At 44.4% G+C, this 24,585-nt stretch overlaps 1 protein-coding gene across 2 annotated transcripts; it reads right to left on the bottom strand.

Moving 5' to 3' along the window:
* Nucleotides 1-1,838: 1,838 nt before the first annotated feature.
* On the bottom strand, nucleotides 1,839-20,859 carry UBE2V1 (ubiquitin conjugating enzyme E2 V1). 2 transcript variants are annotated; one of them, XM_054845022.1, is made up of 4 exons: nucleotides 20,778-20,859; nucleotides 9,468-9,616; nucleotides 5,952-6,077; nucleotides 1,839-5,566 (listed from the first exon to the last, which is right to left on the bottom strand). In XM_054845022.1, exons 1-4 carry the CDS (start codon nucleotides 20,797-20,799, stop codon nucleotides 5,420-5,422), a joined length of 444 nt encoding a protein of 147 aa, XP_054700997.1. In that variant the 5' UTR covers nucleotides 20,800-20,859; the 3' UTR covers nucleotides 1,839-5,419. The 2 variants fall into 2 exon arrangements, with proteins under 2 accessions (XP_054700997.1, XP_054700998.1); XM_054845023.1 differs by having other exon boundaries at nucleotides 20,784-20,836.
* Between the last annotated feature and the right edge of the window lie 3,726 nt (nucleotides 20,860-24,585).

Here is a 24,585-nt window from a genome sequence, read left to right as displayed (position 1 = left end):
CGTGCACAGGACCAGTGCCACCAGCCCTCCGGTCTCCCCTCTGCCCACACTTATTACCAACAAATAAGCACGTCTGCCCCAGAAAGCCTCCACAAGGCAAACAAAAATCCTGTTCGCTCTAAATCTGGAGACCAGTATCAGGCCAATTATGAACACATGGTTTTAAAGCAGCTCTATAAAAAGAGCGAGTAGAAGGGAAAATGGACTCAACACTTCTGATGAAGACGGCTCAACAGTTTGCTTCCCTTTTCTTTCCAAAACTCCTCGTTTTTCTTCCAAAAGAAACTTCAGCATTGGTTATCCCGAAACATTCTTTGGTGAGTGGAGAGCTGATGAAATAATACAACATAAAAGAACAAATGTTGAGCAATGCAGAGGGGAAAGGAACTTTTAGACCATTTGACATTTATTCTCCCCTCCTATTACCCGTTAAGGTACCGCAGGGCTTTCCAGACATGTCAGGGCAAAGCCACCAACAACCTTGCTCGAGAGGCAGAAAAATAGGACAGGACCCACGTTTCTGAAAACCCTTTGCAGGCTTTACTTAAAAGGAGATAAGGCTGAAAAAGCGACAAGATGCTTGGCAGATATAAAATTATGAGAATCTAGCTTATCTCCTTATCTTCCACATCGCCTTCTGCCGTTTGCTTTTTTGTTGCAACAAATGTGGGAGACATTGGGGAAAATGTAAAGGCACAAGCACCAAGGATGCAGTACCAAGAAGGGAAGACTAGGAAGAAGATGCTCAATAAAAGCTAAAAAAGTCTCTTTCTTAGCAGAGGCTGAGCATGCTGGCTCTGGTCCAACAAAGCACTTAAGCATGTGCCTAACTTAAATTTGACTTCACCGGGGCTCTTCACAGGCTTAAAAGTTAAGCACTTTCTCCAGCAATCTGCTACAGCAAGACCAGAGAAAACAAGAAGCTATTAAGGGACCTGAATGTTAGTCAACAGCAGGGTTAGCGCGCTTTTGGAAAGCACCCTAGCCAAAAATTAATGCAATATGGCCATTTCAACTGACTCAGGAAAACTCTAAGCCATCAGAAAAAGCTTCTTAAATTTAAATTAATATGTATAAAAATTAGATGTTAGGAATATCACCGTCAAGTTCTCTTCACCTTCTTTCAGCTCTAGGTAGGTAAAGCTTGAAGCAGACACATTTACAGGTATGGGCAGAACTGGAACTCCCTTGTTTCAGCGTAAGCTGATGCCAGCTTGAAAAAAAATATTGAATTCACTGTGCTGTTTTCTTGATGTAGGAAACACTCTCCTGTAGGTAAAGCACTGACCTCAAACGCCTAACGCCAATTCCCACAAACAGCAAGGTAAGCCACAAACAGCTCCTACACTTCTGGCAAGACACTACAAAGGCCGGTATTTGGCAAAGGAGTTGAGCATGTCCCACTGCGTATCTCTGCTGGGTTTGTTTCCCTCGTTAAAGCCGGCGTAACTTAACGCTGTTCCTCTATGCGGCATCTGCCTGGCAGTGCCGCAGGGAGCTCCGGTATCACGGCTCCAACGCAGCGCTGAGATAAAGCACTCGGAGCAGCCCGTCCCTCGGTCAGACCCTCTGCCCAAGCCCGACGGCACAGCCGCGCTCACCGATGCCTCTCCTGCTCTGCGGCCTCGTACGACTCTCGGGCAAACCACAGACAGCACCGGCGTCTCACAGAGCAGCTGATGGCACTTCTGGGCTTAAAAATTGTCACTCTAATGATAATGGAAGAAACTTAACATTTAAGTCCAAAGCACTGCAAGAAGTTGTAAGAGTACAGAAAAGGCATGTTTAAGCATATACTCCCTACATACGCACACAGAGCTTAATTACAACAAAGCAAGAAACAAACAACAATTAGTCTTTATTAACAATTAAAATCTCACTGCACTGCTGGTTTTCCCCCTAGCAAGTTAATGCCTGTACAGTGAGAAGGTAATGATAAACAGGCTTTTAAAATTGAAATTGATTCAGGATAAATATGAAAAGTGGTTCCCACAAGAGGACTTAACATTCCAGTTGAGCAGCATTTGCACCTTCGGCAGACCCAAGCCTTGTGAAGCCTGCTGGCTCCCTCTACCGTCTTCGCGCTCCGAGCAGAGTCAAAAGCTTGCTCCCCTGGCCGGGAGCACTGGCAGGTGAGGGGTTTTGTTGGAAGCGTCCAGCACATTTGACACAAGCACGGCCGACAGACCCTCTGCAGGATGCAGGACGGGGCAGCCGCACGGCGATCTCCTGCTCAAACCAGTCTCCTGCCTCAGCCACCTCCAGCAGCACCTGCTCCAAGGAACAGCATTTATTTCATGGCCAATCCACTGTAGTTACGATCCCTTGATTTCTATCTCTTAAGAGACACTGGTTCAGGACATAAACTGAGGGTCCGTGGGGATCAACTAGACATGTTGCCTTCACACTGCCAGAGTTTCCATAAATACAAGACACCGTTTTGTTTTCCCACCTCATTTCTGAAGCATAAACAAGCAACCGGGCGGTGGGATGACTGGTCTCTTCCACTACGTACTTTGTAGGTCGCATGTGCCGACAAAGCTACAACACGTAGATTCAACGGCAGCTGACTCTTAGGGCGCTATTTTTCCGTACCGCTCCTACTTGGTAGAAAGCGGAACAGCGGTGCCCTGAAGCAGTGACGTGTTCAGAGAGCACAGCTCCTAGGTGGGAACATTTACAGCGAACCCCTTTTTTTGTTAAGCACCACCCAACTTCGTATGGCAAACATTGTTAACGCGTGGCTCTTGCCAGCACAGCTCCCAGCACAGCAGGGCCTGGGTCAGGGTAGAACGCTCTAACCTGCACAACTTGCAAAGCACAACAGTTTCGAGGTTTTAAAACTGTTACTTGAAGGACGAAGGTTGGGGGAGGCCCCAAACATGCACCAACCATTTCCTCCCGACCAGGGCAAGGGCACTCTTATTACAACAGCTCCGAAAAACAGAGATAATCAAGCAGCACGCTGTAATTATCAAGCATTGTTCCGATTCCCATTTAACATCTTGAGATACCAAGCTATTTTAAACAAACACACACAGACACGATGCTGACAAAGTATTAGTCGCATTGTCTTTGTAGGTACCCTCTGAGCTACCACAGCACTGAGCAGTGTTCCAGGATAGAAGCCAGCAGCAAATTTCACAAAGTTTCACAAAAGGTCATTCCCTTTTTCACTCCTGACCCAGGAGGAACCTTGTTTCACCACCACGCTGAAGTGAATGCACAACGAATACCTTCTGGCAACCCTCTGGAGTGGAGATGCTTTACACTTGCAAAAGGCCAAAACTTCACAGCCTCGTTTTTATCCAGGTTTGGAGAGAAGGTCAACTTTTTACACCTCACTATTTGAGGGGAAAACAGATAAAGTTTCAGGTTGTCAAGTTCTCCCTGAACTTGACAGTGTAACATGCAACTGTACAGGGATTTGATTTCCTCAGGACTACAGCACACGAAGGTCATCGCAATGACAGAGCGCCTTCAGACAGCGCACACAACAAGAAATTCATTTCAGTAGTTCCTTAGCATCACATAATTACTGACTGCCAAGTCTATGTGAGTCTGAGGTTTGAACTAAAACTAAAGATTCTCCTTGGCACAGCAGCAGCAGCAGCTGGATAAAGACAATTGCCTTTCGCCACCAGTTTACATAGTTAGCTAAATGTGATCTGTAGGAAGATACTTCCAACAAATCAAAAATTCCATAAGGGATCAAAATTCTAAACATAAATACAATTAAAGCCTTCTAATATTAATGCACACTTTTTATTATATTAAAATCAGGCAATGGTCTGATACAATAAAAAGGCTGCTTATGGAATACTGTTATGTTAAACTTTAATTACAGAGGATGTTAAATCCTTACAACTAATATTTTCCTCAAAAGAGTTAATGGAAACATCAATTGTTCATTGACTTGATAGCTGCTGCTTTCAAATGTGTTTATTTTTATTTTTTTTTATTTTTTTTTTCCTTTTTTTACACAAACACTGAATTCGTCATAAAACTTAGGACACACTAGGTTGGTTGTATGTAAGCTTGCATCCACATTTCAGCAGTTAGTGGTCCAAAACAGTAAACCAGAAAAGGCAGTGATTTGCCAGGATGCAAAGCCAATAAAGGTCCTTAATCTGCTGTATGAGCCACTTCCCCAAAATCTTCACTGAAGAAATTTCTCTTCCAAGACTTAGAGAATTCTAGTAAAATCTACTATACTGATTTGTCTGTAGTCATCACATCTTTAGAAGGGCCAAACATAAGTGCAACATTTAGTAAATTAACATTCTTGGGTCAATTCAAAGCACCAAAATACAACTATTTGAGCTGGAGTGTGTGTTCAGAATCTCTACATGCAGTTTCCCCATTAAAGTTTGGCAGCAGAAGATTTCGCAATCCTGGTAAATTACTGCTCTTTTCACCACGTCAAAAGCCTATCTAATAACATCAGCCGTGGCCAGCTTGGCGGTGTGGCAGCAGTGCTGGAGGGACAGGGAAAATCCAAGTTTGCGAGCAGAATAGATACTCTTGTTTCCCAGGCTGGTGAAGACTAAATTTGTCTTTGCAAACCCGAAATTACAAGCAGGAGGGAACAGGTCAAGTTATTGCCCCAACACTTACCCCCGGTGGCTAGGGGCGAGAAGAGTCACAAAGAGGGGCAAAAAGAAAGCAGCACCCCCACTAAAAAGAGGGGAAGAGGGAAGAGATTAAAAGAACCCTGAATCCCTCACCCAAAGCCCATGTCACTGGTGAGGGGGACCAGGAAGAGAAATACAATCTATGCCTTGGCCAAAGGGAAGAAGGAACGCTTGCCCCAGATTATCAGGGCATTTAAAAAAAAAAAAAAAAAAAACCCCAAAAACGACCATAGTCACATTCAGCCTTTACTAGAGATAGCACAAAGGGAGGGATGACTGAGGTTAGCACACATCCCCATTAGTAGTCCATAAAGCCCAGTGTAGTACTGGAAGCAAAAACCTTTGTGTCTACTCTAATAAATAGCCCTGAGCTTCGACTCTATTGCAAAAGACAGAAAAAGGAAAAAAACCCCAAAACCCAGGCCAGACACACAGCAAGGTGATTGTGGGATGTATGCTTTCACAGTTAAGTTAGATGTGCCACACTGGTCTTGACAGTAATAAATTTAAATAGACTTTTCCTGATACCAGAAGTTCAGCTATGTGGACAGTGGTTACACGACAGGATTATTTGTTATAGCACAACTTATATTTCAAATGAAAAAAAAATTAGTATCATTTACAGTATCTCAAGAAAAACTTCCTTTGAATGGGAACTTTGTTTCCAGTATTTTGAGGTCTACAAGATGCATCTAGAAAATTTACTACTGTGGAAAATGAAGACAGCTTAAATTGAATAAGGGGGGCATGTTTGTTTTTTGTTTGTTTGTTTTTGTTTTTTTTAATTAATTGCTGTAACATTGTCCTTCAGGCGGCTGAGGAAGTTTCATATTTTCTTTAGACATCATTAGACGCCGAAGCTCTTGCAGAACAACTTTGATACTATAAGAATTCTGCCATTTTGCTAGGACTGATATGGCTCTGGGGTCCACCTAAAATAGACAAAAACACCATTCCTGTCAGAATCAATAAGTTTGATACACTTAACTCCTCCACACCCCCTCCAACTAAAGGTCCTGTAAGGAATCTGAGTGGGAGAAACCAAAGAAAGCAAAAGCAAGCAAGTAGTTTCCTAAAAGCATAATAAATCCCTGCATGATGCAACTATTTTTGAGTTGCAAAAGGGCAGGAAAAGTAAATTCCACGTTTTGATTTCAGAACGTACTTGGCTCGTATACTTCCCTTCTACCCCCCCTTCTCCTCAAAGCAAATGGCACCAGCAAGCAATTAGTTCAGCAAATTGCAAATATAAACAAAGCGCTAATGCGAAGCTGCACACGAAAGCCACATTAAAATGAATAAAAACCAAAAACTTACCACTCCATTAGAACTATTTACTCCATTCATATTAATTTTTGTTACAAATCTTACAAATGGAGGTGCTTCTGGATACTTAGGCCCACATTCTATTTTAAGGCTGTATATTCTGTTTTCATAAATTGTCTGAGGGGAAAAGAAAAGGGGGTAACAATTACATGAGGCAGTTCAATAAGCATTTTGTTAAAATGGTGGTTACTTTAGGGACATGTGAACTACTAAACATAAAGGCAGCCACTTATATACTATACTGGCTACCTCTGGTTTGGGTTCATTTTATAATATTCAGAGTATCAAATGTTACCTCTTCAGGGCAATAAATTCTACTGGTCTTTTAAGCATCAGATTTTCATGTAAGGAATGAAACTGGCATTGCTTCCCATTCACCAACCAATATGATTTTTTAAATCATCATATAACTCAGATATCTACTTTTCAACCAATCTTTATAAAGCAGCTTTGTTTTATCGGTTTACTAATCAGACGCACTACCTTGAAATCGGAGCCACAGCTTTAGCTTAGGCAACTAAAGTCAGCCTGTCCTAGAACTGCACTTAAAAAATATTCTTCGGTCATAAACCAGTGTGCCAGTTCTCAGAAAGGGGAACGCTCTAAGATTCAACACATTGCAAAGTACATCCTGATCCCAAACGCCATTATCACTTTCTCTCCACGGCAGTGAAACTGTTGTACTTAACAGCTAATAGAGACAAATCCTGGATCATGAATTTGTAGCTACCCAATCAACGGGTATAGAAGAGAGACAAATGTAACAAGGCTACATTGATTCTTCAATATTTAAAATTAATTAAAAGAAACAACAGTCAATGCTATTCTGCATTCTGAGAATAACTATTTTCCAAGTGCTGATCTGGTGCAGCCTGGCACAGAGCTCTAGCTAAGCTGGGCAATGCAGGCAGCTGGGATTGTCATTGGGAAGTTTAGGCACACAAGCTCTCCAGATTTAGAGCTTCTGACACAATCGCCTGCACCTTCAATATTGCAATGAACATTAAAGTCACAAGGCAGCAACCATGAGCAAAAATCCAGGCAAACATGTGAGTGCAGAAACCCAGAAGCAGCCAAGAGCTCCTGCTCCCCCGTGGCTCCATCAGGATCTTAAGAACGGTTGCACAGCATACAAAAACGTCCCAATAAAAAACTCCGTGCAATCCCTTTCAAGGGTCTGTTATGCCCCTGAACATGTTAATGTTTCCCTTAATATTAAGTAGCGTTTTGATGCAAACTGCTACCAAAAATATAAGAACTGACTTCCTGATTCAGCTGCTTCTCATCTGTGCAAATGAGGTGGCTTTAAAGCAGCCTGCAGCCACCTGCGGCGGCACCAGCACCCAGCCAGCGCTGGCTGGCAGTGGTGCTGTGCGGTCACTCCTCCGGCACCTCGGCCAGACAGCCTGTCAGATGTACAGCCAGGCGGTGCAAACTGAATGCTGTCACAAAGTTTTGGGGGGAAAAAAGTCATCTGTCTGCTCTGCTCGGATTGCCCAGGTGCCCTGACCAAGTCCCTGAGCGTGCCTTGTGCACAGAGCGATTAACAGCTCAGAGGTTCGTGTGGGTCTTTAGGGTCTTTGCAAATAACCGCACCACATTAAGACTAGTGAATGGAAAGCCTTGACCATGCATATGTCTATAGCCAATATAAAATATATGCAGATAAAGCTGAAGTTTTGACAGTGCCACTGTTTTTAAATAGCTTGTACAAACAAGATGAATCACTGGCTGCGAAACTGTCTGCACAAAGTCTGGGAAGAAGCATGCTTCCATGTATGGTAGCACGGACACTCAGAGCAGCAGCACGTATCTAACTCTGACCACGGTTCATTTTTCCCTCTGGGATGCCGAACATAAGATTCTTCCACCTGCTACAAGCATGACTGCTTTCTACCCAGAAGGAAACACAATTTTAATTTTTTTTTCCATAGCCAGTATTCCCAGATCCTATTAAGAAAAAAAATGGTAATAATATAACTCAGTATGAACAGTGCTAAAAGCAGGACAGCCACTTAGCAAACAAGAATGACTGAAAGTTCCCAGAATCTCTCTCAGTACAGCCTGTTGCTTTCAAGCAATAAGCTCAAAAGTAGTCAAGACACTTTTGAAAAAAAAAAAATCTATATTCATAAGTGTGTCAGAAAGACAAGAGAGGGACAGCTGAATCATCTTCTGTGACAGTCCTCTAGGCTTGGTTAGCAGTATGTCATGAACCGCAAATTTCTATCACTGCTGACAAGTCAGCATATGCCTGTTTGCACATTTCAGTATCTATTTAATTTTCTAAATTAGATTTCAAGGTTGCTTAAGTTTTCCATAAAGGGTATGCACACAGTGAGCTTTCTTCACAGTCTTAAAGAAGGCTCATTAACGCTCTCCTAATGTTCTAACATCAAATGCTGTTCTAGAAAATTATTTGGGCGCATCATAAACAAATGAAGTGATCACAAATGGAAAGATGTTAACAATGGCAGACAAAGAGTAAACAACAGTTCTGGATGAAATAGAAAATACTGCATGTGTAATACTATTATAATATAAATTCTTGTACAACCTCATTGTATGTCAGAAAAGGCAACTGACAGAATGGAAACACATAGGGCAGCAGCGTGATTAAAGGTTTGTGAAGGTTTCCATATAATAGATTGAGCACACTGGAATTATTGAGGAATGATACTGAGGTCAGCTACGGAAGACATCATCTACTATTGCAGGAAGGAGAATCAGCTACTTGCACTTCATGGTAAGGATATTAAGGAAACAGAACAGAGACACACAGTGAAACTGGAGACAACAGACAAGTTTTGGTTTTAGAATACATGCATATATACAATGCACAATTAAGTCCTCAAGTTCACTATCAGAGTGGAGACCCACAGTTTAGTAAGGTTTGGGGATGAGGGGGGGGAAGAGAGAGAGAATGCAACAATACTACAACAAAGACCAGTAGCATTACGAGAAGCTACTTTGGGAGAGAACATTCAGATAATAAACTGAATTCATTAAAATTTGAGTTTCCTGAGTTAGCTGAAACTCTACAAGAGCAAGTCAGTACTGCTGCAATAAAAACCAACCCATAAACTCAACAAGAAACAGCAGAAAGACTAGCAGTACTGAACAAAACATCCATGTTTTACCTACATTAGCTCCATAAGTAATCTCACTAGCCGAAGGATTTTAAACCTTGCTGTATTCAAGAGTACAGGATACTAGAATCCTGGAATCTCAAAAGTTATGTCTTAATGAATCTGTAAATATAAAGCAAACATGTAACAGAACTAACCAGAGAAAGGCACTAAAAATATTTCAAATTATAAGCAAAAAGACATATAGATACATGAAGCCCATTATTATAAGGAACTTGAACATTCAACATAAATCACTTGCTAAAGTGTTTTTTCGCTCATTTGTGCCTTGTTTTCTACTTCAGCTATTAGATTAAAAAAAGAAAAGGGGGAAGAAAAAGAAAGTAACAGTACTATTTTAATATTTAATATTACTTACTCTTGGAGGCCCAATAATCATTCCTGTCCATCTTGTAAGTGTCATATCTTCATCATCTTCAAGGCCCCAGCTAACTGTTCCATCACCTACTCCTTTCTGACCTTCTTCAAGTTCTTCCAACAGACGAAAATTACGAGGAACTTTTACTCCTGAAAACAATCAGAAAAATATTCTGAGTTGAGAAATCTAGTAAAGAAATACAGCTAGAGTAATTTCACTGATGCTTTTGGTCATTCTACAGAAAACATTTTGGGTAAAAACATAAAAATATCACTATTTTTTGAATGACAATATTTCAACACTATGAAAAAGATATCCCCATATTTAGCTTGAATTTTACAAGCAAAATCAAGGTATCCACAATTAAACATGCTAGAAGGATGACAGGCCAGATATTAGGGCAGGCAGTAAAATGAAAGGAAATCTCTGTCCATTCAGATAGAGACAGTATTACGGAGCTCTAATTAGCACTTGTCTATATAATTTATAGTATAAAAATTTAGAAGATTTTACAAAATGATACCACGAGAAGCTTGACATCACTCAACTCACTCTGAGCTTTTAAAAATACCATTCAAAGCAAATAAAACTCTTTCATAACATTAGTAGGTTAATCTGAAGTTAATTTAAGTGGGCTTTGTCAGCAGCAATAGCATCCTTTGTACTTATGACCTCCAACCACCAAGGAATTTCAGCACTTCTTAACTGCTGGCACATTTATCCTCAAAACACAGAGCAAAACAGGCTTATCCCCATTACATTAGTAGAAAACAATGGCATAGAGAGCTTAGATGACATGTCCAAGGTCACACGCTAAGTCCATGGCAAAGGAGGATCCTGAACCCAGGCCACAGGGGACTTAATTACTCATTCTCCTTCAAGGTAGCCGTACCTCAGTCATCACAAAACATAAATGCACTCCAGGCCACCACTTCTCCTTTTTCTTTTGGGTTTGTGTGGCAAGGTTTTGGTAGCGGGGAGCTACAGGGGTGGCTGCTAGGTATGAGGCTGCAAGGTAAGAAGCTGCTAGAAGCTTCTCTTATGTCCTACAAACCCAATGCCAGGTGGCTGGCTCCAGATGCACCCGCCGCCGGCCAAGGCCAAGCCCATCAACGATGCTGGGAACGCCTCTGTGATAACGTATTTAAGAAGGGAAAAAAAAACCCCAAACCACCAGGAGCAACTGCAGCCAGAGAGAGGAGTGAGAATATGTGAGAAGAACAACTCTGCAGACACCAAGGTCAGTGCAGAGGGAGGGGCAGGAGGTGCTCCAGGCGCCGGAGCAGAGATTCCCCTGCAGCCCCTGGAGAAGACCATGGTGAGGCAGGCTGTTCCCCTGCAGCCCGTGGAGGTCCATGGTGGAGCAGATATCCACCTGCGGCCCGTGGAGGTCCATGGTGGAGCAGATATCCACCTGCGGCCCGTGGAGGTCCATGGTGGAGCAGATATCCACCTGCGGCCCGTGGAGGTCCATGGTGGAGCAGATATCCCCCTGCGGCCCGTGGAGGACCCCAGGCTGGAGCAGGGAGGAGTGTGAGGAGTCCTCCCCTTGAGGAAGAAGGAGCAGCAGAGACAACGTGTGATGAACTGACCACAACCCCCATTCCCCATCCCCCTGTGCCGCTGTGGGGGGGAGGAGGTGTTTTAAGACTTGTTTTTTATTTCTCATTACCCCATTCTGATTTGATTGGTAATAGATTAAATTAATTTTCCCCAAGTTGAGTCTGTTTTGCCTGTGACAATTACTGGTGAGTGATCATCCTGTCCTTATCTCAATCCACAAGCCTTTCGTTGTATTTTCTCTCCCCTGTCCAGTTGAGGAGGGGGGTGACAGAGCGGCCACCATATCCTTCCAGGTACCTGTGTGAAGCATGTGTCTCTCCAACAGCAACAAAATTATTGCTAGGATATATTTAATAAAGTTACTTTCACCTGACATACAAAAAAGTTGGATTTGTGGTTTGGAGTGTTCTCCCCTTCCCCCCGTATGAAGTTAACTATTTACCAGCACGTAGTAACAGAAAATTATAGTTAATCCCCTTCTTCACTGTCACTTACTTAGTACAGCAGAAAGAGAATGGGAAATCAGCCTTTCAGCGTATAAAGTGAACTCAGCAAACTTCTCGGTCAGAAACCAGTGCTTCCAGGATGGCCAGGGCACTGAACTCTGAGGACGTCAGAAAGGGACCAATGGCTTTGAAAATCATCTCTGTAGCTGCTTGGCAATGTGGAAAATACAGAGCATTTAAGGCACTGTGAAATGTACCAGTGCTTAAAAATCAAATAACTCTGGTAGCTTTAAAATTCCTTTAAAATATATTAATGACCTAAAGAAACTAGATGTCAGTGATGATTTTGTTGCAGAATCAGTTGTCCAATTTTCATTCAGTACAAAGCAAGCATCAAAGAAAACAAAAAAGCAAATTACTAAAGGAATATTCTGGGGAAACATGATTCAGTAACACAGCTGTAGCAACAGCATGAGGAGAAACCCAGAGTCAGAAAAGCAATGTCAGAAGACACCAGACCTGCTCTGGCTATACCAAACCATACGTATGGGGGCTGCCGAGCACGACTCAAGTACAACTCCACGCCAAATCTACATCTTCGACTCACAGGGAGACCGTGCTGTTACCATGGCTGCTGAGTAATATGAATCTTTGGCTGCAAAAGGAAATGAGTCAGTTGGGGCTGGTGAAGCCATCACCATAAGATTAACTGAGCCCCAACCCCTCGGTGGTAACAGAACCTCTTGGGGACCAGTGTCACTTCCCTTGCACAAAAAACTCCAGCATTTTCCCTCCCTGTAAATCTTAAAAGTATGAAGTATGTATCTGAGGTACCCCAGGGATATGAAGCTTCAAGTATGCAATTCATACCCAAATCATGACAGATTAGCCACCCCATTTTCAATTATATTCCCAGTGCTCTCCATGCTGCAGTTAGGGGAGGCAGAGAAGAGAGCAGTCTAGCTCCAGCGCAGGGGATAAGAGAGCTGGGGGACAAGAGAAACAGATGGAGTATGAGTTGAAGGACAAGGCATCACCTTTACTTACACGCACACTACCTATTTCACTATTTTTGCTGCAGCGCATGCCCGGGAGAGCTGGTGATGGGGAATGACTCACGGCTGTGCGATGCCCAGGCTGCTGTCTGGGCTTCAGCCCTGCCTGCTGGTGCCCGGGACAGAAGCGGCCAGGGAAGAAGGGCAAACAAAAGGACCTTCTGGAGGGCAAACTCCACCCTTCCGTCTGACACAGCAGCTCTTCGACAATGCAGGTGACGCCGCAAAGGAAATCATCCATGGCTATTATTAGAAACCCAACCTGAGCCTCTCCCTGCTCACAGAAGCAATAAGCCAAAGCCAGCGGAAGATCTGCCTCGAATGTGTCGTGTTGCCAAAAAAATGCTCTCTCTTCTGGACCACATCATGATGCTTAAGAAGCATCATCTCAGTCTCCACACTTCAGTACTTCGTAATGCCACTTCATATTTATCAGTGGTGTAAAGATAATTTACTGATATTTACGTAGACCAAAACGAGTAACTTAGGAGGAATCAGCTTTATGGTAAGCAGACACAGGCCACACACCAAAGAAGGAAACTAAAAATATTGCCTGTCTGCCCTTCCTCTGAGCATCATGCACCCTGTTTACTGAGCAAAGCAGGAATCCTGCGTGAAGAAAATTATGTGATCATGTATTTAACAGTTACACCATCACATATACATTAGAGGAGATCACAACCAAGGCTGAAAGGCAGCCTTAATTCTGACATTTCCTAACCAGAGCTAGGCTTGGCTTTACAACCTTACAGGAAGATAAGGCAACTTTATTTCCAAGCTCTCTCAAGATAATAGCTGCTCTGATTCATGGTGAATCAGAGCCATAAAAGACTCACACAGGATTTTAGAATTCCCTGACAAGTCTGAGGTCTACAGAGAGCGAGCTACTCACATCATGCGCTGGCTCCTATCGTGTGGAAAAAGTTAACATAAATGATTATTAATTCCACAGCAACTGCTCACTTGTGAGCACTACAGGAGCATCACTGGCAAAGGGAGGTGGGAAAAGTGAAGTACATATATTTGAGTTTTTATGCACTTCACAGAAAATAAAATTATTATGGGCGATGGTCGGTCACTTCACAACAAACCATCCTGTACAACAGCATTGTTGCTGTCTAAAAACGTCTCCTCCCCGTGCTAAAGCTCAGGGGTGTAACATGGAAGACCAACACCTCAGCCACTACACAACACAAGTTCAGAGTCACATCAAAGATGGTAATTCAACTCCCTCCCTGACACATTCTCAGGACATTTGACAGGAAGAAAAATGCACATATACATATAAAAGACTATGGCTATATAAGTGCTTTAAATAATTTCTAAATAACCTGCCCTTAAGCAAGGCAGAGTAAAAGACCAGATTCTGGTCAGCCTGGAAAGATGCACGAAGCCATTACACCAACCCTGTCTCCTCTTCATTTGTAATGGCCTGGAGCACTCATGGTCAGCTACCACATCCTGCTGGGACCCGAACCTCAGAAACCACGCAGGCTTTATCACTTGTGGTCATACGCAAACATGTCATCATCATGCTTGCTGTCCACCAAGATTCCTAGAAAGCGATCTGATCTGAAGGTATTTGCCAAATAACTTCCACGGCTAAACCATGGCAGATTTAGAGTAAGGAGATGTCCCGCGCCAGCTGACACAAGCATGAGTCAACTGCGTGCCGTCCTCCCACCCCCCCAATAAATACTTTGCATAATCTTTTTAGTGTAGTAATAGAGACTTTCAAGGCAGTAACCAAACAAACCTGTTTTTCTAAGAGTCTTTCATTTAACACAAGAAAACCTAAATAAATTAAGAGGCAATTAGAAAGTAATCAGGTTGTCAAAAGTACTTTCAGATATGCATTTTAATTTAGCCTTCCCTATGGTTCAAGATGACTCTCAAATAGCAGCTTCATTTGATACAAAAAATACAGTAATATCTAGACAATTGCTTCACTTGCAGCTTGCCTGACCGCACAGAAAAACTCTCAGAAATGGAACTGAAAAACACATTTCAGAGCAAAAGGAGATATTTACTACTAATCACAACAGCAAACCTATGAAAGCTAAATTACAACTGTACTGATGAGGTAAGATCTCCAATGACACAGGTTTGTACAGTTTTTCTAAAAGTTCACCTTAGTAAACATGCATTATGAAGCCTCAGCTCCGGACACTAGTTCATCAGTTACAAAAAGTTCATGAAATATTTTTATGACAAACTAGAGAACAAAACTAAGCCACAGACTGAGTTTTCCAGAAGCTGCTAGGTTTTGGGTGACATCTTCTTCAGCCTTCAAACAGAATCAGGACTTTGTCTTTTCCTTGTCAAAAATGTCCCCTAATAGCAGCGCTGCCAGGCGGACTGGTATCGATGAGCCTTCGCCGCCGCAGCACCTCACAACCCAGCTGCTCTCTAAGCTACGAGGTGCAAGACAGAGGCAGCAAGCTGCAATGAGAACAGGAGCTGGGCCGTGTCTGGTCAGAATCTGACTAAGGGCGTTCTGCACTGGAAAGGACAGAATTATTCCTGGAAGACAGCTGAACGCCAACTTGGACTTTAAAGACCTTAAAGCACTCTCAGATACACTTGATATCACAGCACCACTAAAGATACACAGATACATAACTGAATGTGTCTTACGATAGCTGTAAAAGTGATCTTACCAGTCTGAGATTTTTCTCATCTTTAAATTTACATTCATGTGAAGTACATGGTATGTTTTTAACAAGTTAAAAACATTTTCTGATAGACTATACTTTTTAATCTTTTAATTTTCACCAGTTATACAGTGGAAGCAATTCCAAATTCAGAAACCTTATCGAGTTGAAAACAGCGCAGTGAAACCAGTGAAATAGGGTGGACAATATGCCTTGAATCTTTTTCATCGGTGTCAGTAGAACAAAATATACACCTTTCACAAAAACTTCAAGAATATGTTTCTCTTTCCTTTCTAAAGTGAAATCAAATTACAAGCGTTTCTCTTCAGGATTGAAGCACAAACATACCGCACAGAACACCTCAGCAAAGCACACAGAAAATGCACTTCACTCATTAGGGGATCTAAAAAGAGGAACTGTCTCTTTGCTGAAGGTTGCTTGATGTCTCCACTGATAACAAGCAACTTTTAAAATTGGCCTGAAAGGCCGACTGGATCTCTGCTTTCTGTACTAGTTCCTGATTTACAGTAACTCAAGTGAATTGTAATCAAATAGCTTTAAACACCTCTGTTGCTTAAATATGTTAAAGCTCCTTCTATTGCTTGTTTTTGTGTATCTGTTATTTAGCCTTAATTACATCTTTACCAATGTATTTCTCATCTCTTTGCAGAGACTGCAACTATTGAAAATTTGATATGTTACCCCTGCAGCACTGCAACTGTAAAAAAAAATAAATATTTGTCACAATAGTATATGAAGTTTCTGAAGTGATGGAATAGTTACAACTGAATAAAAGGCTTTTAGCAAGTGTCATAAAAACTTTCAGGAGACAGGAACTTTAGATTTCTTGCATTGTCTTTATAGTCATGATTTCCACTCTGATAATGCAGATAGGTAGTGAGATATTTACAGATTCTGAATGTTTGAAACAAGTGTTTTCTCTAAGCTAGAGCACTGGTTCTGTCTTTCAATACTTTAGGCACATTACTGGGAAAGGGATCACTTTAAAACATTTGTCTGAGGCGGACTGGCAGTATCATTGTGGTCTGAAGCCAAATACAGCTTTCCAGCAGCAGCAGAGTTAAAATCAGATGCATTCTGTGGCTTGTATCACAGCTGAAAAGCAAAACATTACCAGCTCAGCTAGAAGTTACTCTAGGAAATATGTCACCCTGAACTAGCATCCCGGACAAAATCTTTACACTAAACCTCAACAGGGAACCCCCCATTTCCTCAGGAAGGGTTGTTACTGACCGAGAGCTGAGCGCCCTCCTCCAGCTGCCTCTTCTACCCACAAAGTATTGCTACTTTTTCTTAAATTCATACCACCCTCCGAAAGGTGAACATGCAAGTACGTTCATCGATTTTAAGATAAGCTTTGAAGAGCAAGACGCCACATCAGCAGACTAAGACAAAGTTACCTGTTGGTTGCGGGACCACAGTTTAACACCAGGGCTGACAAGCGCAGGTGGGGAGTGGCAGAGGCAGGATGCACGCACCCCGGGCTTTGCTTCTGGGCCAGGCCCAGGTCAGACTTGGGAGGAAAGTGCACGAACTAATCAGCAGGTGGAAACAGAGTAATTTCATCTTGACTTGCAATAGTTAAAAAACACCCTTACAACCTGAAAATCCCAACCTTCATACACCTTATACAATCTGTCAGTATTATATCTTCTATGATCCTCACCTACTTAATACCCTATTTAATACCCTAATGAATCATTTTAAGTTCTCAGCCAGAATAGCATTTTTCAAATGTATTATGTAATTTATACCATTATACGTGAAAAGATTCAACTGAGTATCCTCCTGTAAGAGTTTTGAACTATTTACCTTTTTATTTAATCCACTGCATCCTTCCATTAAATACACAAAGAAGCTCTGCAATCAACTCCTTCAGCACCTGCGATTTCATGTGCTCTTACAGTCAGTCTTATTTAAGAAAGCATAATTTATCTTCCCAGTTTCACTCCAATTACTTTTTCCCTACCCTTGAGTATTTTATTTACAGACTTAGAGAGTACTTGGTGGCTGGCAATATTTATTTTGAGATAACAATGATTATTGTATGCAGTGCACGCCAAAGGAGACATCACAGTCCATTTGCAGAGAGAGGGTACACCTTCTATATCCTTCAACATGCAGTTTCTTCTGCGTTGTAATGTCTCTGTTGCTTTTCACAAGCATAACTTTGAGTTTACAGTGATGTTATAGGTCCCCCAACAATTATAAATATATACTTTTAATATACTGTACTAAAACCGATCTGTGCTATTCTCTGTTAGCAATATTAAGCCACATATATCAGTACTATCATGCCCATTCACCTAATGGATTGTCCTTCTCAAGTTCTTTACATTCCTCTGACTTTGAATAACTTAAATCCAGGCAAATCATTTTACTACTCAGTTCTTCCAGGCTGTTGGTAAACGCGATGTCTACCACAGCTCTGCCACAGACCCCCTAGATGGACCTACAAGAGAAAAGTGGGTTAAATGAGGTTGTTAAACTTTTCCCAGAATGGAAGTGAGAAAAACAGAATTCTATAGGCCAACACGGTCAGGTTTTAACCCGTTATAATACCAGAGTCTGCAGGACAGCCACGTGGAGCAAGCTCCCGCAGTCTAAGTGCCAGACAGACTCCATGTAGCCCAACTTCCCTGCGGGGCCACAGAGCATGTGAGCCTCTGAGGAACCCTTGATTTCTCAGCTGGATCACCTCTGGTACTTGAGCCAGCTGAGCATTCCTGCGTGACATTTCAGTCTGAAGGATGGACAGACATATGCTTACAGTTCGGCTGTTTGTAGTTTCCTATAAAAAGCCTTATTAGAATGACTAAAGTCAACCCTATCTTTTTATTCATATATTCACTGTGCACGAGAAACCCACGTTATCAGCAACACAGAATTCTCCTCTGTGTAAGTGATACTGGTAGACCTTGCATCACAACATTTCTTCCAGGCAAGGGCTGGGGTTTGTTGCCTGTTAATTATTTCTACCTGTTTATTAGATACAAATATAAGGCTTACCTGTCTAATTCCCAAGACCAGCCCTATGACTTTAAGTTACAGGGACATTTGCTACCATTTCTTCTTCCGGGTCAGTAGCTGCTTTTAAGCAAAGACTCAGTATTTTTCATCCTCAATCTCTGTTTAAACTCCTTTGCTGAACGACTATAAACTTAGGATATCAAACATATTCAACTGTTTAATAAACAAACAGGAATACATTAAGATTCCATGAACCAAGAATTAGCAAAATCTGTTTAACATATGAGTAAAGCTACTACTAAGCTACTTGCCCAAAGCCCAACAGCAAATCAATCAGTAGTGGAAAACAAGCTCTGTATGTTTTAGGCAATGCCTTCAGTGCAGCGTCCAGAAGGAACCACACGAACTGCATTGCAGTGCCACCACTGCTATCAGTAACTGGACACTATCTCGTTCTCTTTATCAGAGGAGGACAATCTTCATCCTTTACTAACACAACAAGAAAATGCAGACCACTGCTGGTAGGGCAGCCTATGATTTACAGCTGGACAAAGCTCTAAGGCTCCCATCAATGGAAGCTGCTGGTCTGTACCTGAAAGCTCTCCCAAACTGAATTTAGGATTTACTGCAAAGTTTCAGTGTTACTGCAACACATGCTTGTAAGTTACATACTGGGGTTTTTTATTTTTTTTTTTTCCAGAAGCAATTAAACACACAGGATCTCACAAGTAGCTGAAGTGCAGTGCTTGTCAGACATCCACATTCTAGACACAAGAAACTGAGGCTCCCTACTCACATCTACCTGGCTGCACATCGCTTCACGCTTCCAGCACTGAAGACACAAGACAGCTTTCAGAAATCCATGAAATAATAGGAAGCAATCCAAAAGACACAATGTGGCTAGCAGATGATGGTTAACGACAGTTTATCACAAAGACTGTTCTCGCTGCAAAAGGAAAGCTGTGCAGGAGGACTAGCTTTGGACTTCTTCACCGCAGTCCAAGCCCCTTTCCACACATACCCCTCCGTGACCACCCAGACAATTAATTCATGAAGCTGCTCTGCCTTAAAAAGAAAACTATTTGCCTTGTTCTTCCAGCCAAATACAAAATGAGAAGTCAGCAGCTTGAAAGGATTATTGAGAAAGTATGGTAGCCAGAATAATGTGACATAAGAAAGGGAAGAAGGCTCCGCTAAATTTTTTTTTAGTATTTTAAACAAGCGTACCAACCCCTCACAATCACGTGTGTTCACACAGATCTGTAAAACATAATTCTCAGGACAACATCCACTGCATTTTAAAAATGGTTCTATAAATTTGATTACTATGAATTATCTACATTGTGATGGTTATTCTTAAAAGTTGAAAGTGATTATCGACACAGACCTATCTGTAAAAAAAGAATTCCAGAATATTTTTGTTGTACCTTCAAGAATAGTCTTCTGGTGATCTCATATTTAAACTTCAAAGGAAGCAATTTGAAAACAAGTATTACAGTAGCCTATTTGAAACACTATATAGACTTACAAAAACAGGAAAATGAAACTGGCTAAACAGAAGTGAAACTAATTTATTCGATCTATCGAAGTTCATTAGAGAATGTCAGCAGAAAAAGATGATTCAAAACCTAGCTGCACTAGTTTTGTTTAATGTGTAACGATAAATGCAAAGATAGGATTTAACTGCTCAAAGCAGACAAGGAGCAATTTTAAAGGGGAAAAAAAATATACCAACTTCTTGAAGCATACGCATCCTGACAAGGAAGTTACAACCTTCTGATATAACAGGAAGATATTATTAGTGAAAAAGATTTTTAGACCCGCTAATTTCACCCACGTAGCTCTAGTCACGGCTCAGTGACCACCCGGAGCAGAGAGCTGCGGGTCAGCTCTGACCACACGGACCCGGCCCGGAGTACGTTCAGAAAAGCGGCTGCGCGGCGACTCTGCGGGGACAGGCACAAGCCGCCGCACCGGCTGCGCTCGGGCGGCTGCCAGCGGCCGGGACGTCCTGCCCCGCTCCGTACCTGAGGGCCGAGGCGAGGGCCGCGGGCCCGGCCGGCCCCGGGCAGGGGGTCCCAGCCCCGCAGCCCAGCCCAGCGCGTCGCCTCGGCCAGCGTCAGCACCGCTTCCCGGCGCCAGCTCGCAGAGAGCCGCGGCAGGCTTCCCGCGGGGCCCGGGCTGGTTCCACGCACCCTCCCGGCCGCGGACCGGACTGGCCCCGCCGCGGCCGCTCCCACCGCGAGGCCTCAGCAGCCCCCGGGGAGGCGCTAGCCGGGCCCGCCCGGGAGCCGCGGCGAAGGAGCGGGGACCGGCTCCGCCGACACCCCCGGCCGGGCACCGGGCCTCCCTCCTGGCCGCGCCCCTCGGCCCGGCCCGGCCCCGCCGCCCCCTCCCCCGCGGCCGCCGCCGCCCTCGCCCCTCAGCCGGGCGCCTCCCGGCCTAGCGCCCGCCGCCGCCCCTGCAGCCTCGACACACCTAGCCGGGCCTGCCGCCCGCCGGCAGCCCGCCGCGCCGCCGCTCGCGAGGACCGCGGCAGCCCCGCTGCGAGGAGCAGCCCCGCCCGGCCCCCCCCGGCCCGCGGCCCCGCCGCCCGCTCACCCGCACCCGTGGTGGCCGCCATCTTGCGCCGCTGCCGCTAGAGCCCCGCCCCCTCCCACACGTCAACGCAACGCGGGAAGTGCGGCTCCGAGGGCGCGGCGCGGGCGGGCGCGCTAAGGGGAGGCCGCGGCGGGGCGGGGCGGGGCGGGGCGGCTGCACAGAGAGCTCTGTGGTGCACGCAGGGCGCCTCCGGAGCTCCGTCGCGCGGGCGGGCTTCCCGGCAGGGGCAAAGCCCCGGGGGCTCGGACGGGGGCTGCCGCCGAGGGAACGACCCCCCCCGGCCGGGGCAGCCGCGGCTCCGCGGGGTTGTCTCTGCCCCGCCACGGCAGGCAACCCTAGGGAAAGCAACCCCAGCGAGCTCCCTGGGGAGCTCTGAAACACCAGCACGCTCTCAAGCATTTAACAGCCCACAAAACTGAAATGCAATTAATATGAATAATTGGCGAACTATGTTCATTATGGCCAGAACACGAGCAGCGTTAGCTCTCCTACTGCTTTACAAATAGTCGTAGTCACTTTGTAATAATCTGACGCTGTTTATGCATTTGCATCCCCAAGCTCTCCCTGTGATGCTGAGCGAGGGGAAGCCCCTGGGTGCAGCGGTGCACCCAGCAGCGCCATTTCATCCGCTCGTCGCCCTGAACGTTTGCAGACGTACAGACATCTCCGCTCCAGCAGCACACAGCCCCACACCGGTGTGCAGGAACATGCCAACGGGGGATAAGCGGCTCCAGCCTGGTGGGATTACAGTCCGGGCGCACACGGACAGATACATGGCCTGAGCGCAGGGGCGAGGGCATCCTCTCTGCAGAACAGGGGGCATGAAGCACATCCGCATGCCTCTTACTGTGTTTCAGGAGATTTCTGCTGCTCGTCACATGGCAATGAAAAATATTTTCAGGCCTAAACTAGCTGATGTGAATCTAGAAGAGCTGTAGCCTGAAGAGACATAAGGAACATCGGGAAGATCTACAATACCATGTTTTAATCGATAGCGCATCTTCCCTTATCCCTCTCTAGTTAGTACAGTAATAAGAAAAAAACCAGAGGTAAATTAATTCTGCTTTGGCTTGCAACACATATACCAAAAACTGTGACCCAAGACATCATATGAAAATTTACAGAAACAATTACAAAGCAAAATGTTTTAGAGGCCCATTGCATTTTAAGCCACGTACTCAGTTAACTTTAATGTACTCAGCTTTTAGCAGCAAACAGAGCCAAGTTACCAACTCTATCAATTATTCTTTGAAGCTGCTTTAAAATAGCAATGATAATCTTGCTGGTTGGATCTTATTTCGTTGAGTTGCAGTACCGCTTCACCATGGCCGAGAGCAGCAGCAGATGAAGAGAAGCGCAAAGCAGCTAGGTGGCACAGGAGCTCAGCGAACCTGCCAGGGGACGGGACCAGCCGCAGAGTCCCTGGTGCTGCTGCTGCGCTCACCTCACCGGGAGAACAACGTCTGATGCCTGTCAAGCATCCAGTCCCTCTCGCCCCAGCAGGATAACTGGTGGGTGACCAGGTCAACCCCCCAACAACCAGAGCTCCCCTTCCATGTTGCAGGCCTGCTGCTAGTTAAGTTCCAGGAGGACTACAGACAGACACCACACCCGAGCCAAAAGCTCCTCATTTGGCCTTATTTCGTATAGGCAAGTCTGCTGGCTCCACTGTCTTGTGCAAACAGCTGCGGGCCAGACCAGTTCTTGAGCTTTTTTTTTTTTTTTTTTTTTTAATAGCGCAGAACAAAAACATGCCAGAAAGATGACTCTGTCAGTGCATCTGTGGTCTGTCGGCTGGCTTAAGGAGCGCTCCCTTTCCTGGTGCGGCACGACTGCTCCACGTGTATTCCAACAAACACCAGCTCTGAGAAGGGGCTCGCCTTGTTTGTCCCCAGTACCTCACAGAGGCACCAGACAGGGCAAAGCTGTGGGCGAGCGGAGAAAACACAGATAAGTTGATCCAGCAGCAAAATAAAACAAAACAAGAAGTCAAGAGACACCAGAAAGCTGAGCAGTTTGAAATGCGCGCATGGGACCTTCAAAGCAAACACCAAACCCAACCCCAGCAAGCTGACCCGAAGACCGGCTTAAGAAAAGGCTGAGCGGGATTTTAAGGCACTTTGCAGTAATCTTCCTCAGTTTACCACAGTGCAACGCTTCCCCTTGCAAAGGAGTCCCCAAAGAGCTCTGCTTGTGGGATGCAGGTAAGGAACATCTGCTCTGCTAGGCGTTATCACGAGCAGCCGGCGCGTTGGAGGGCAGCTATGGACTCGGCAGAGGTCTATGGACTCCTGAAGGTCCAGGGAGCAGGAGACTAACCGCGTTTTTCTGTGGAAGTGACAGACTGAAATCAAACAGCTTTTAAAAGCATTCAGTTAAACCGGAATGCAGGCCATCTCTGAGGAGTTTAAAAGGAGTGCCTTATTCTGCTTTAGCTCTAATCTGTTCCTAATCAACTTAAGACAAATTTATCTTAAGTCCGATTTAAGTCTGTTAAGAAGGATCCATGTAGCCTTTTGCTCCAGATTTGCCATATTGACTTTACAGAAGCATCCCCTACTTTAAGGAGGTAGAAGTGCTTCCAGAAACCAACTGAAGACCAAAACCAGCGCCACTTCATACAGGCATTCATTAACCCTCCTCCACGGAGGAGAAACCTTTAAGACGCCTCACAGGAGGGAGGGAAAGACCAAGGATTACAAACCCAAACCTCCTCACAGGCCATGCCCCTCGACGTTGCCTTGTGCCAGTGACGTTAACAGGGACCGCGGGAGATGCCAGCGACGTCGGACGCGTCGAGTCACTCCGAGCCAGAGCTGCCTCCGGACTCGAGCACAGCAGCAGCGTGTAAAGCAGCATCTGGAGATTAGCTGCTGTCCCGGTTTCTCATAATTAAGCAAGATTAACAGATAGATAGGCCCAGCAGCCACCAGCATTAGTAGCTCAGATTTGTTTCGGGTAAGCGTAAATCAAGTGGCTGAGAGAGGTTTGGGCAACAGCAATTGCCTTTAACAGCACTCCTGAAGTATAAAGTCTAATAAATTATGTCCTTCTAACCCATTTGTTACATACACTGCACTACTGCTGTTCACTCAGCATTTAAATTTGCAGTGAGAGATGAGCTCTCAAATGTGGTTAAAGCTGTTTTACGCAGGAGTCCCGACTACCCGCGCGGTTCTGTCCTGGGCTCCAACGCTGGCTTACTTAAACTGAGGGCAAGGGGAAGAAAGGGACGAGGGCTGGAGGGACAGACAACCGAGGACTACAAATCTGTTAGAACATGGATTGTGGGAATCTCGAGGTGGAAGCAAGCGTGAGTTTAAACTTTTGTCAAGATGGCAGAAATAACTACTGCAGTTCCTTATACCCGCAGCAATGGACGTTGCTCCCTAAGCGTTCCTACACCTCTAAACGCGCAGGACACTCGCGCTGGAAGGGGAGAAGAGGAAGGAGCAGCATTCTTTGCTCTGGAGACATAGGGCAGTTTGCATCCCCACCTCACCAGCATTCAGCACGTATTCAGTTCAACACCTGTCACGCCAAAGAAATTTAAAATAAGTTTCAGCCACAAATAGCAAATATTAACAGATCTAACTTCACTGATTCAGAGTAACGATCCCCACACTGACTTCCACAACAGCAGAAGTTACCTTTCTTCCCACCCAAATTTATATCCACATCTCAATTTTTTTAATATATAGCTAAACATCAGCACCTGGAAATTAAAACAATTTGAGATAAAACTACTCCTAGGAACATCTTTAAGCCAACAGGTTTGGCACAGAATCAAAACTCTTAAAACACCCAG

This window comes from Grus americana, chromosome 17 (assembly GCF_028858705.1).
Source record: "Grus americana isolate bGruAme1 chromosome 17, bGruAme1.mat, whole genome shotgun sequence".
Lineage (NCBI taxonomy): Eukaryota > Metazoa > Chordata > Aves > Gruiformes > Gruidae > Grus > Grus americana.
The sequence above is the reverse complement of the archived record's forward strand: the minus strand, read 5'-3'. Positions and strand labels throughout refer to the sequence as shown.

Excerpts from the sequence above, each read along its gene's own strand:
- UBE2V1 (XM_054845022.1), bottom strand. The coding sequence starts at position 20,799 with ATGGCGGCCACCACGGGTGCGG. Across the intron at positions 9,617-20,777 it reads GGCGGCCACCACGGGTGCGG|GAGTAAAAGTTCCTCGTAAT; the intron begins GTGAGCGGGCGG and ends GATTGTTTTCAG. Across the intron at positions 6,078-9,467 it reads TGATTATTGGGCCTCCAAGA|ACAATTTATGAAAACAGAAT; the intron begins GTAAGTAATATT and ends TTTTCCCCTCAG.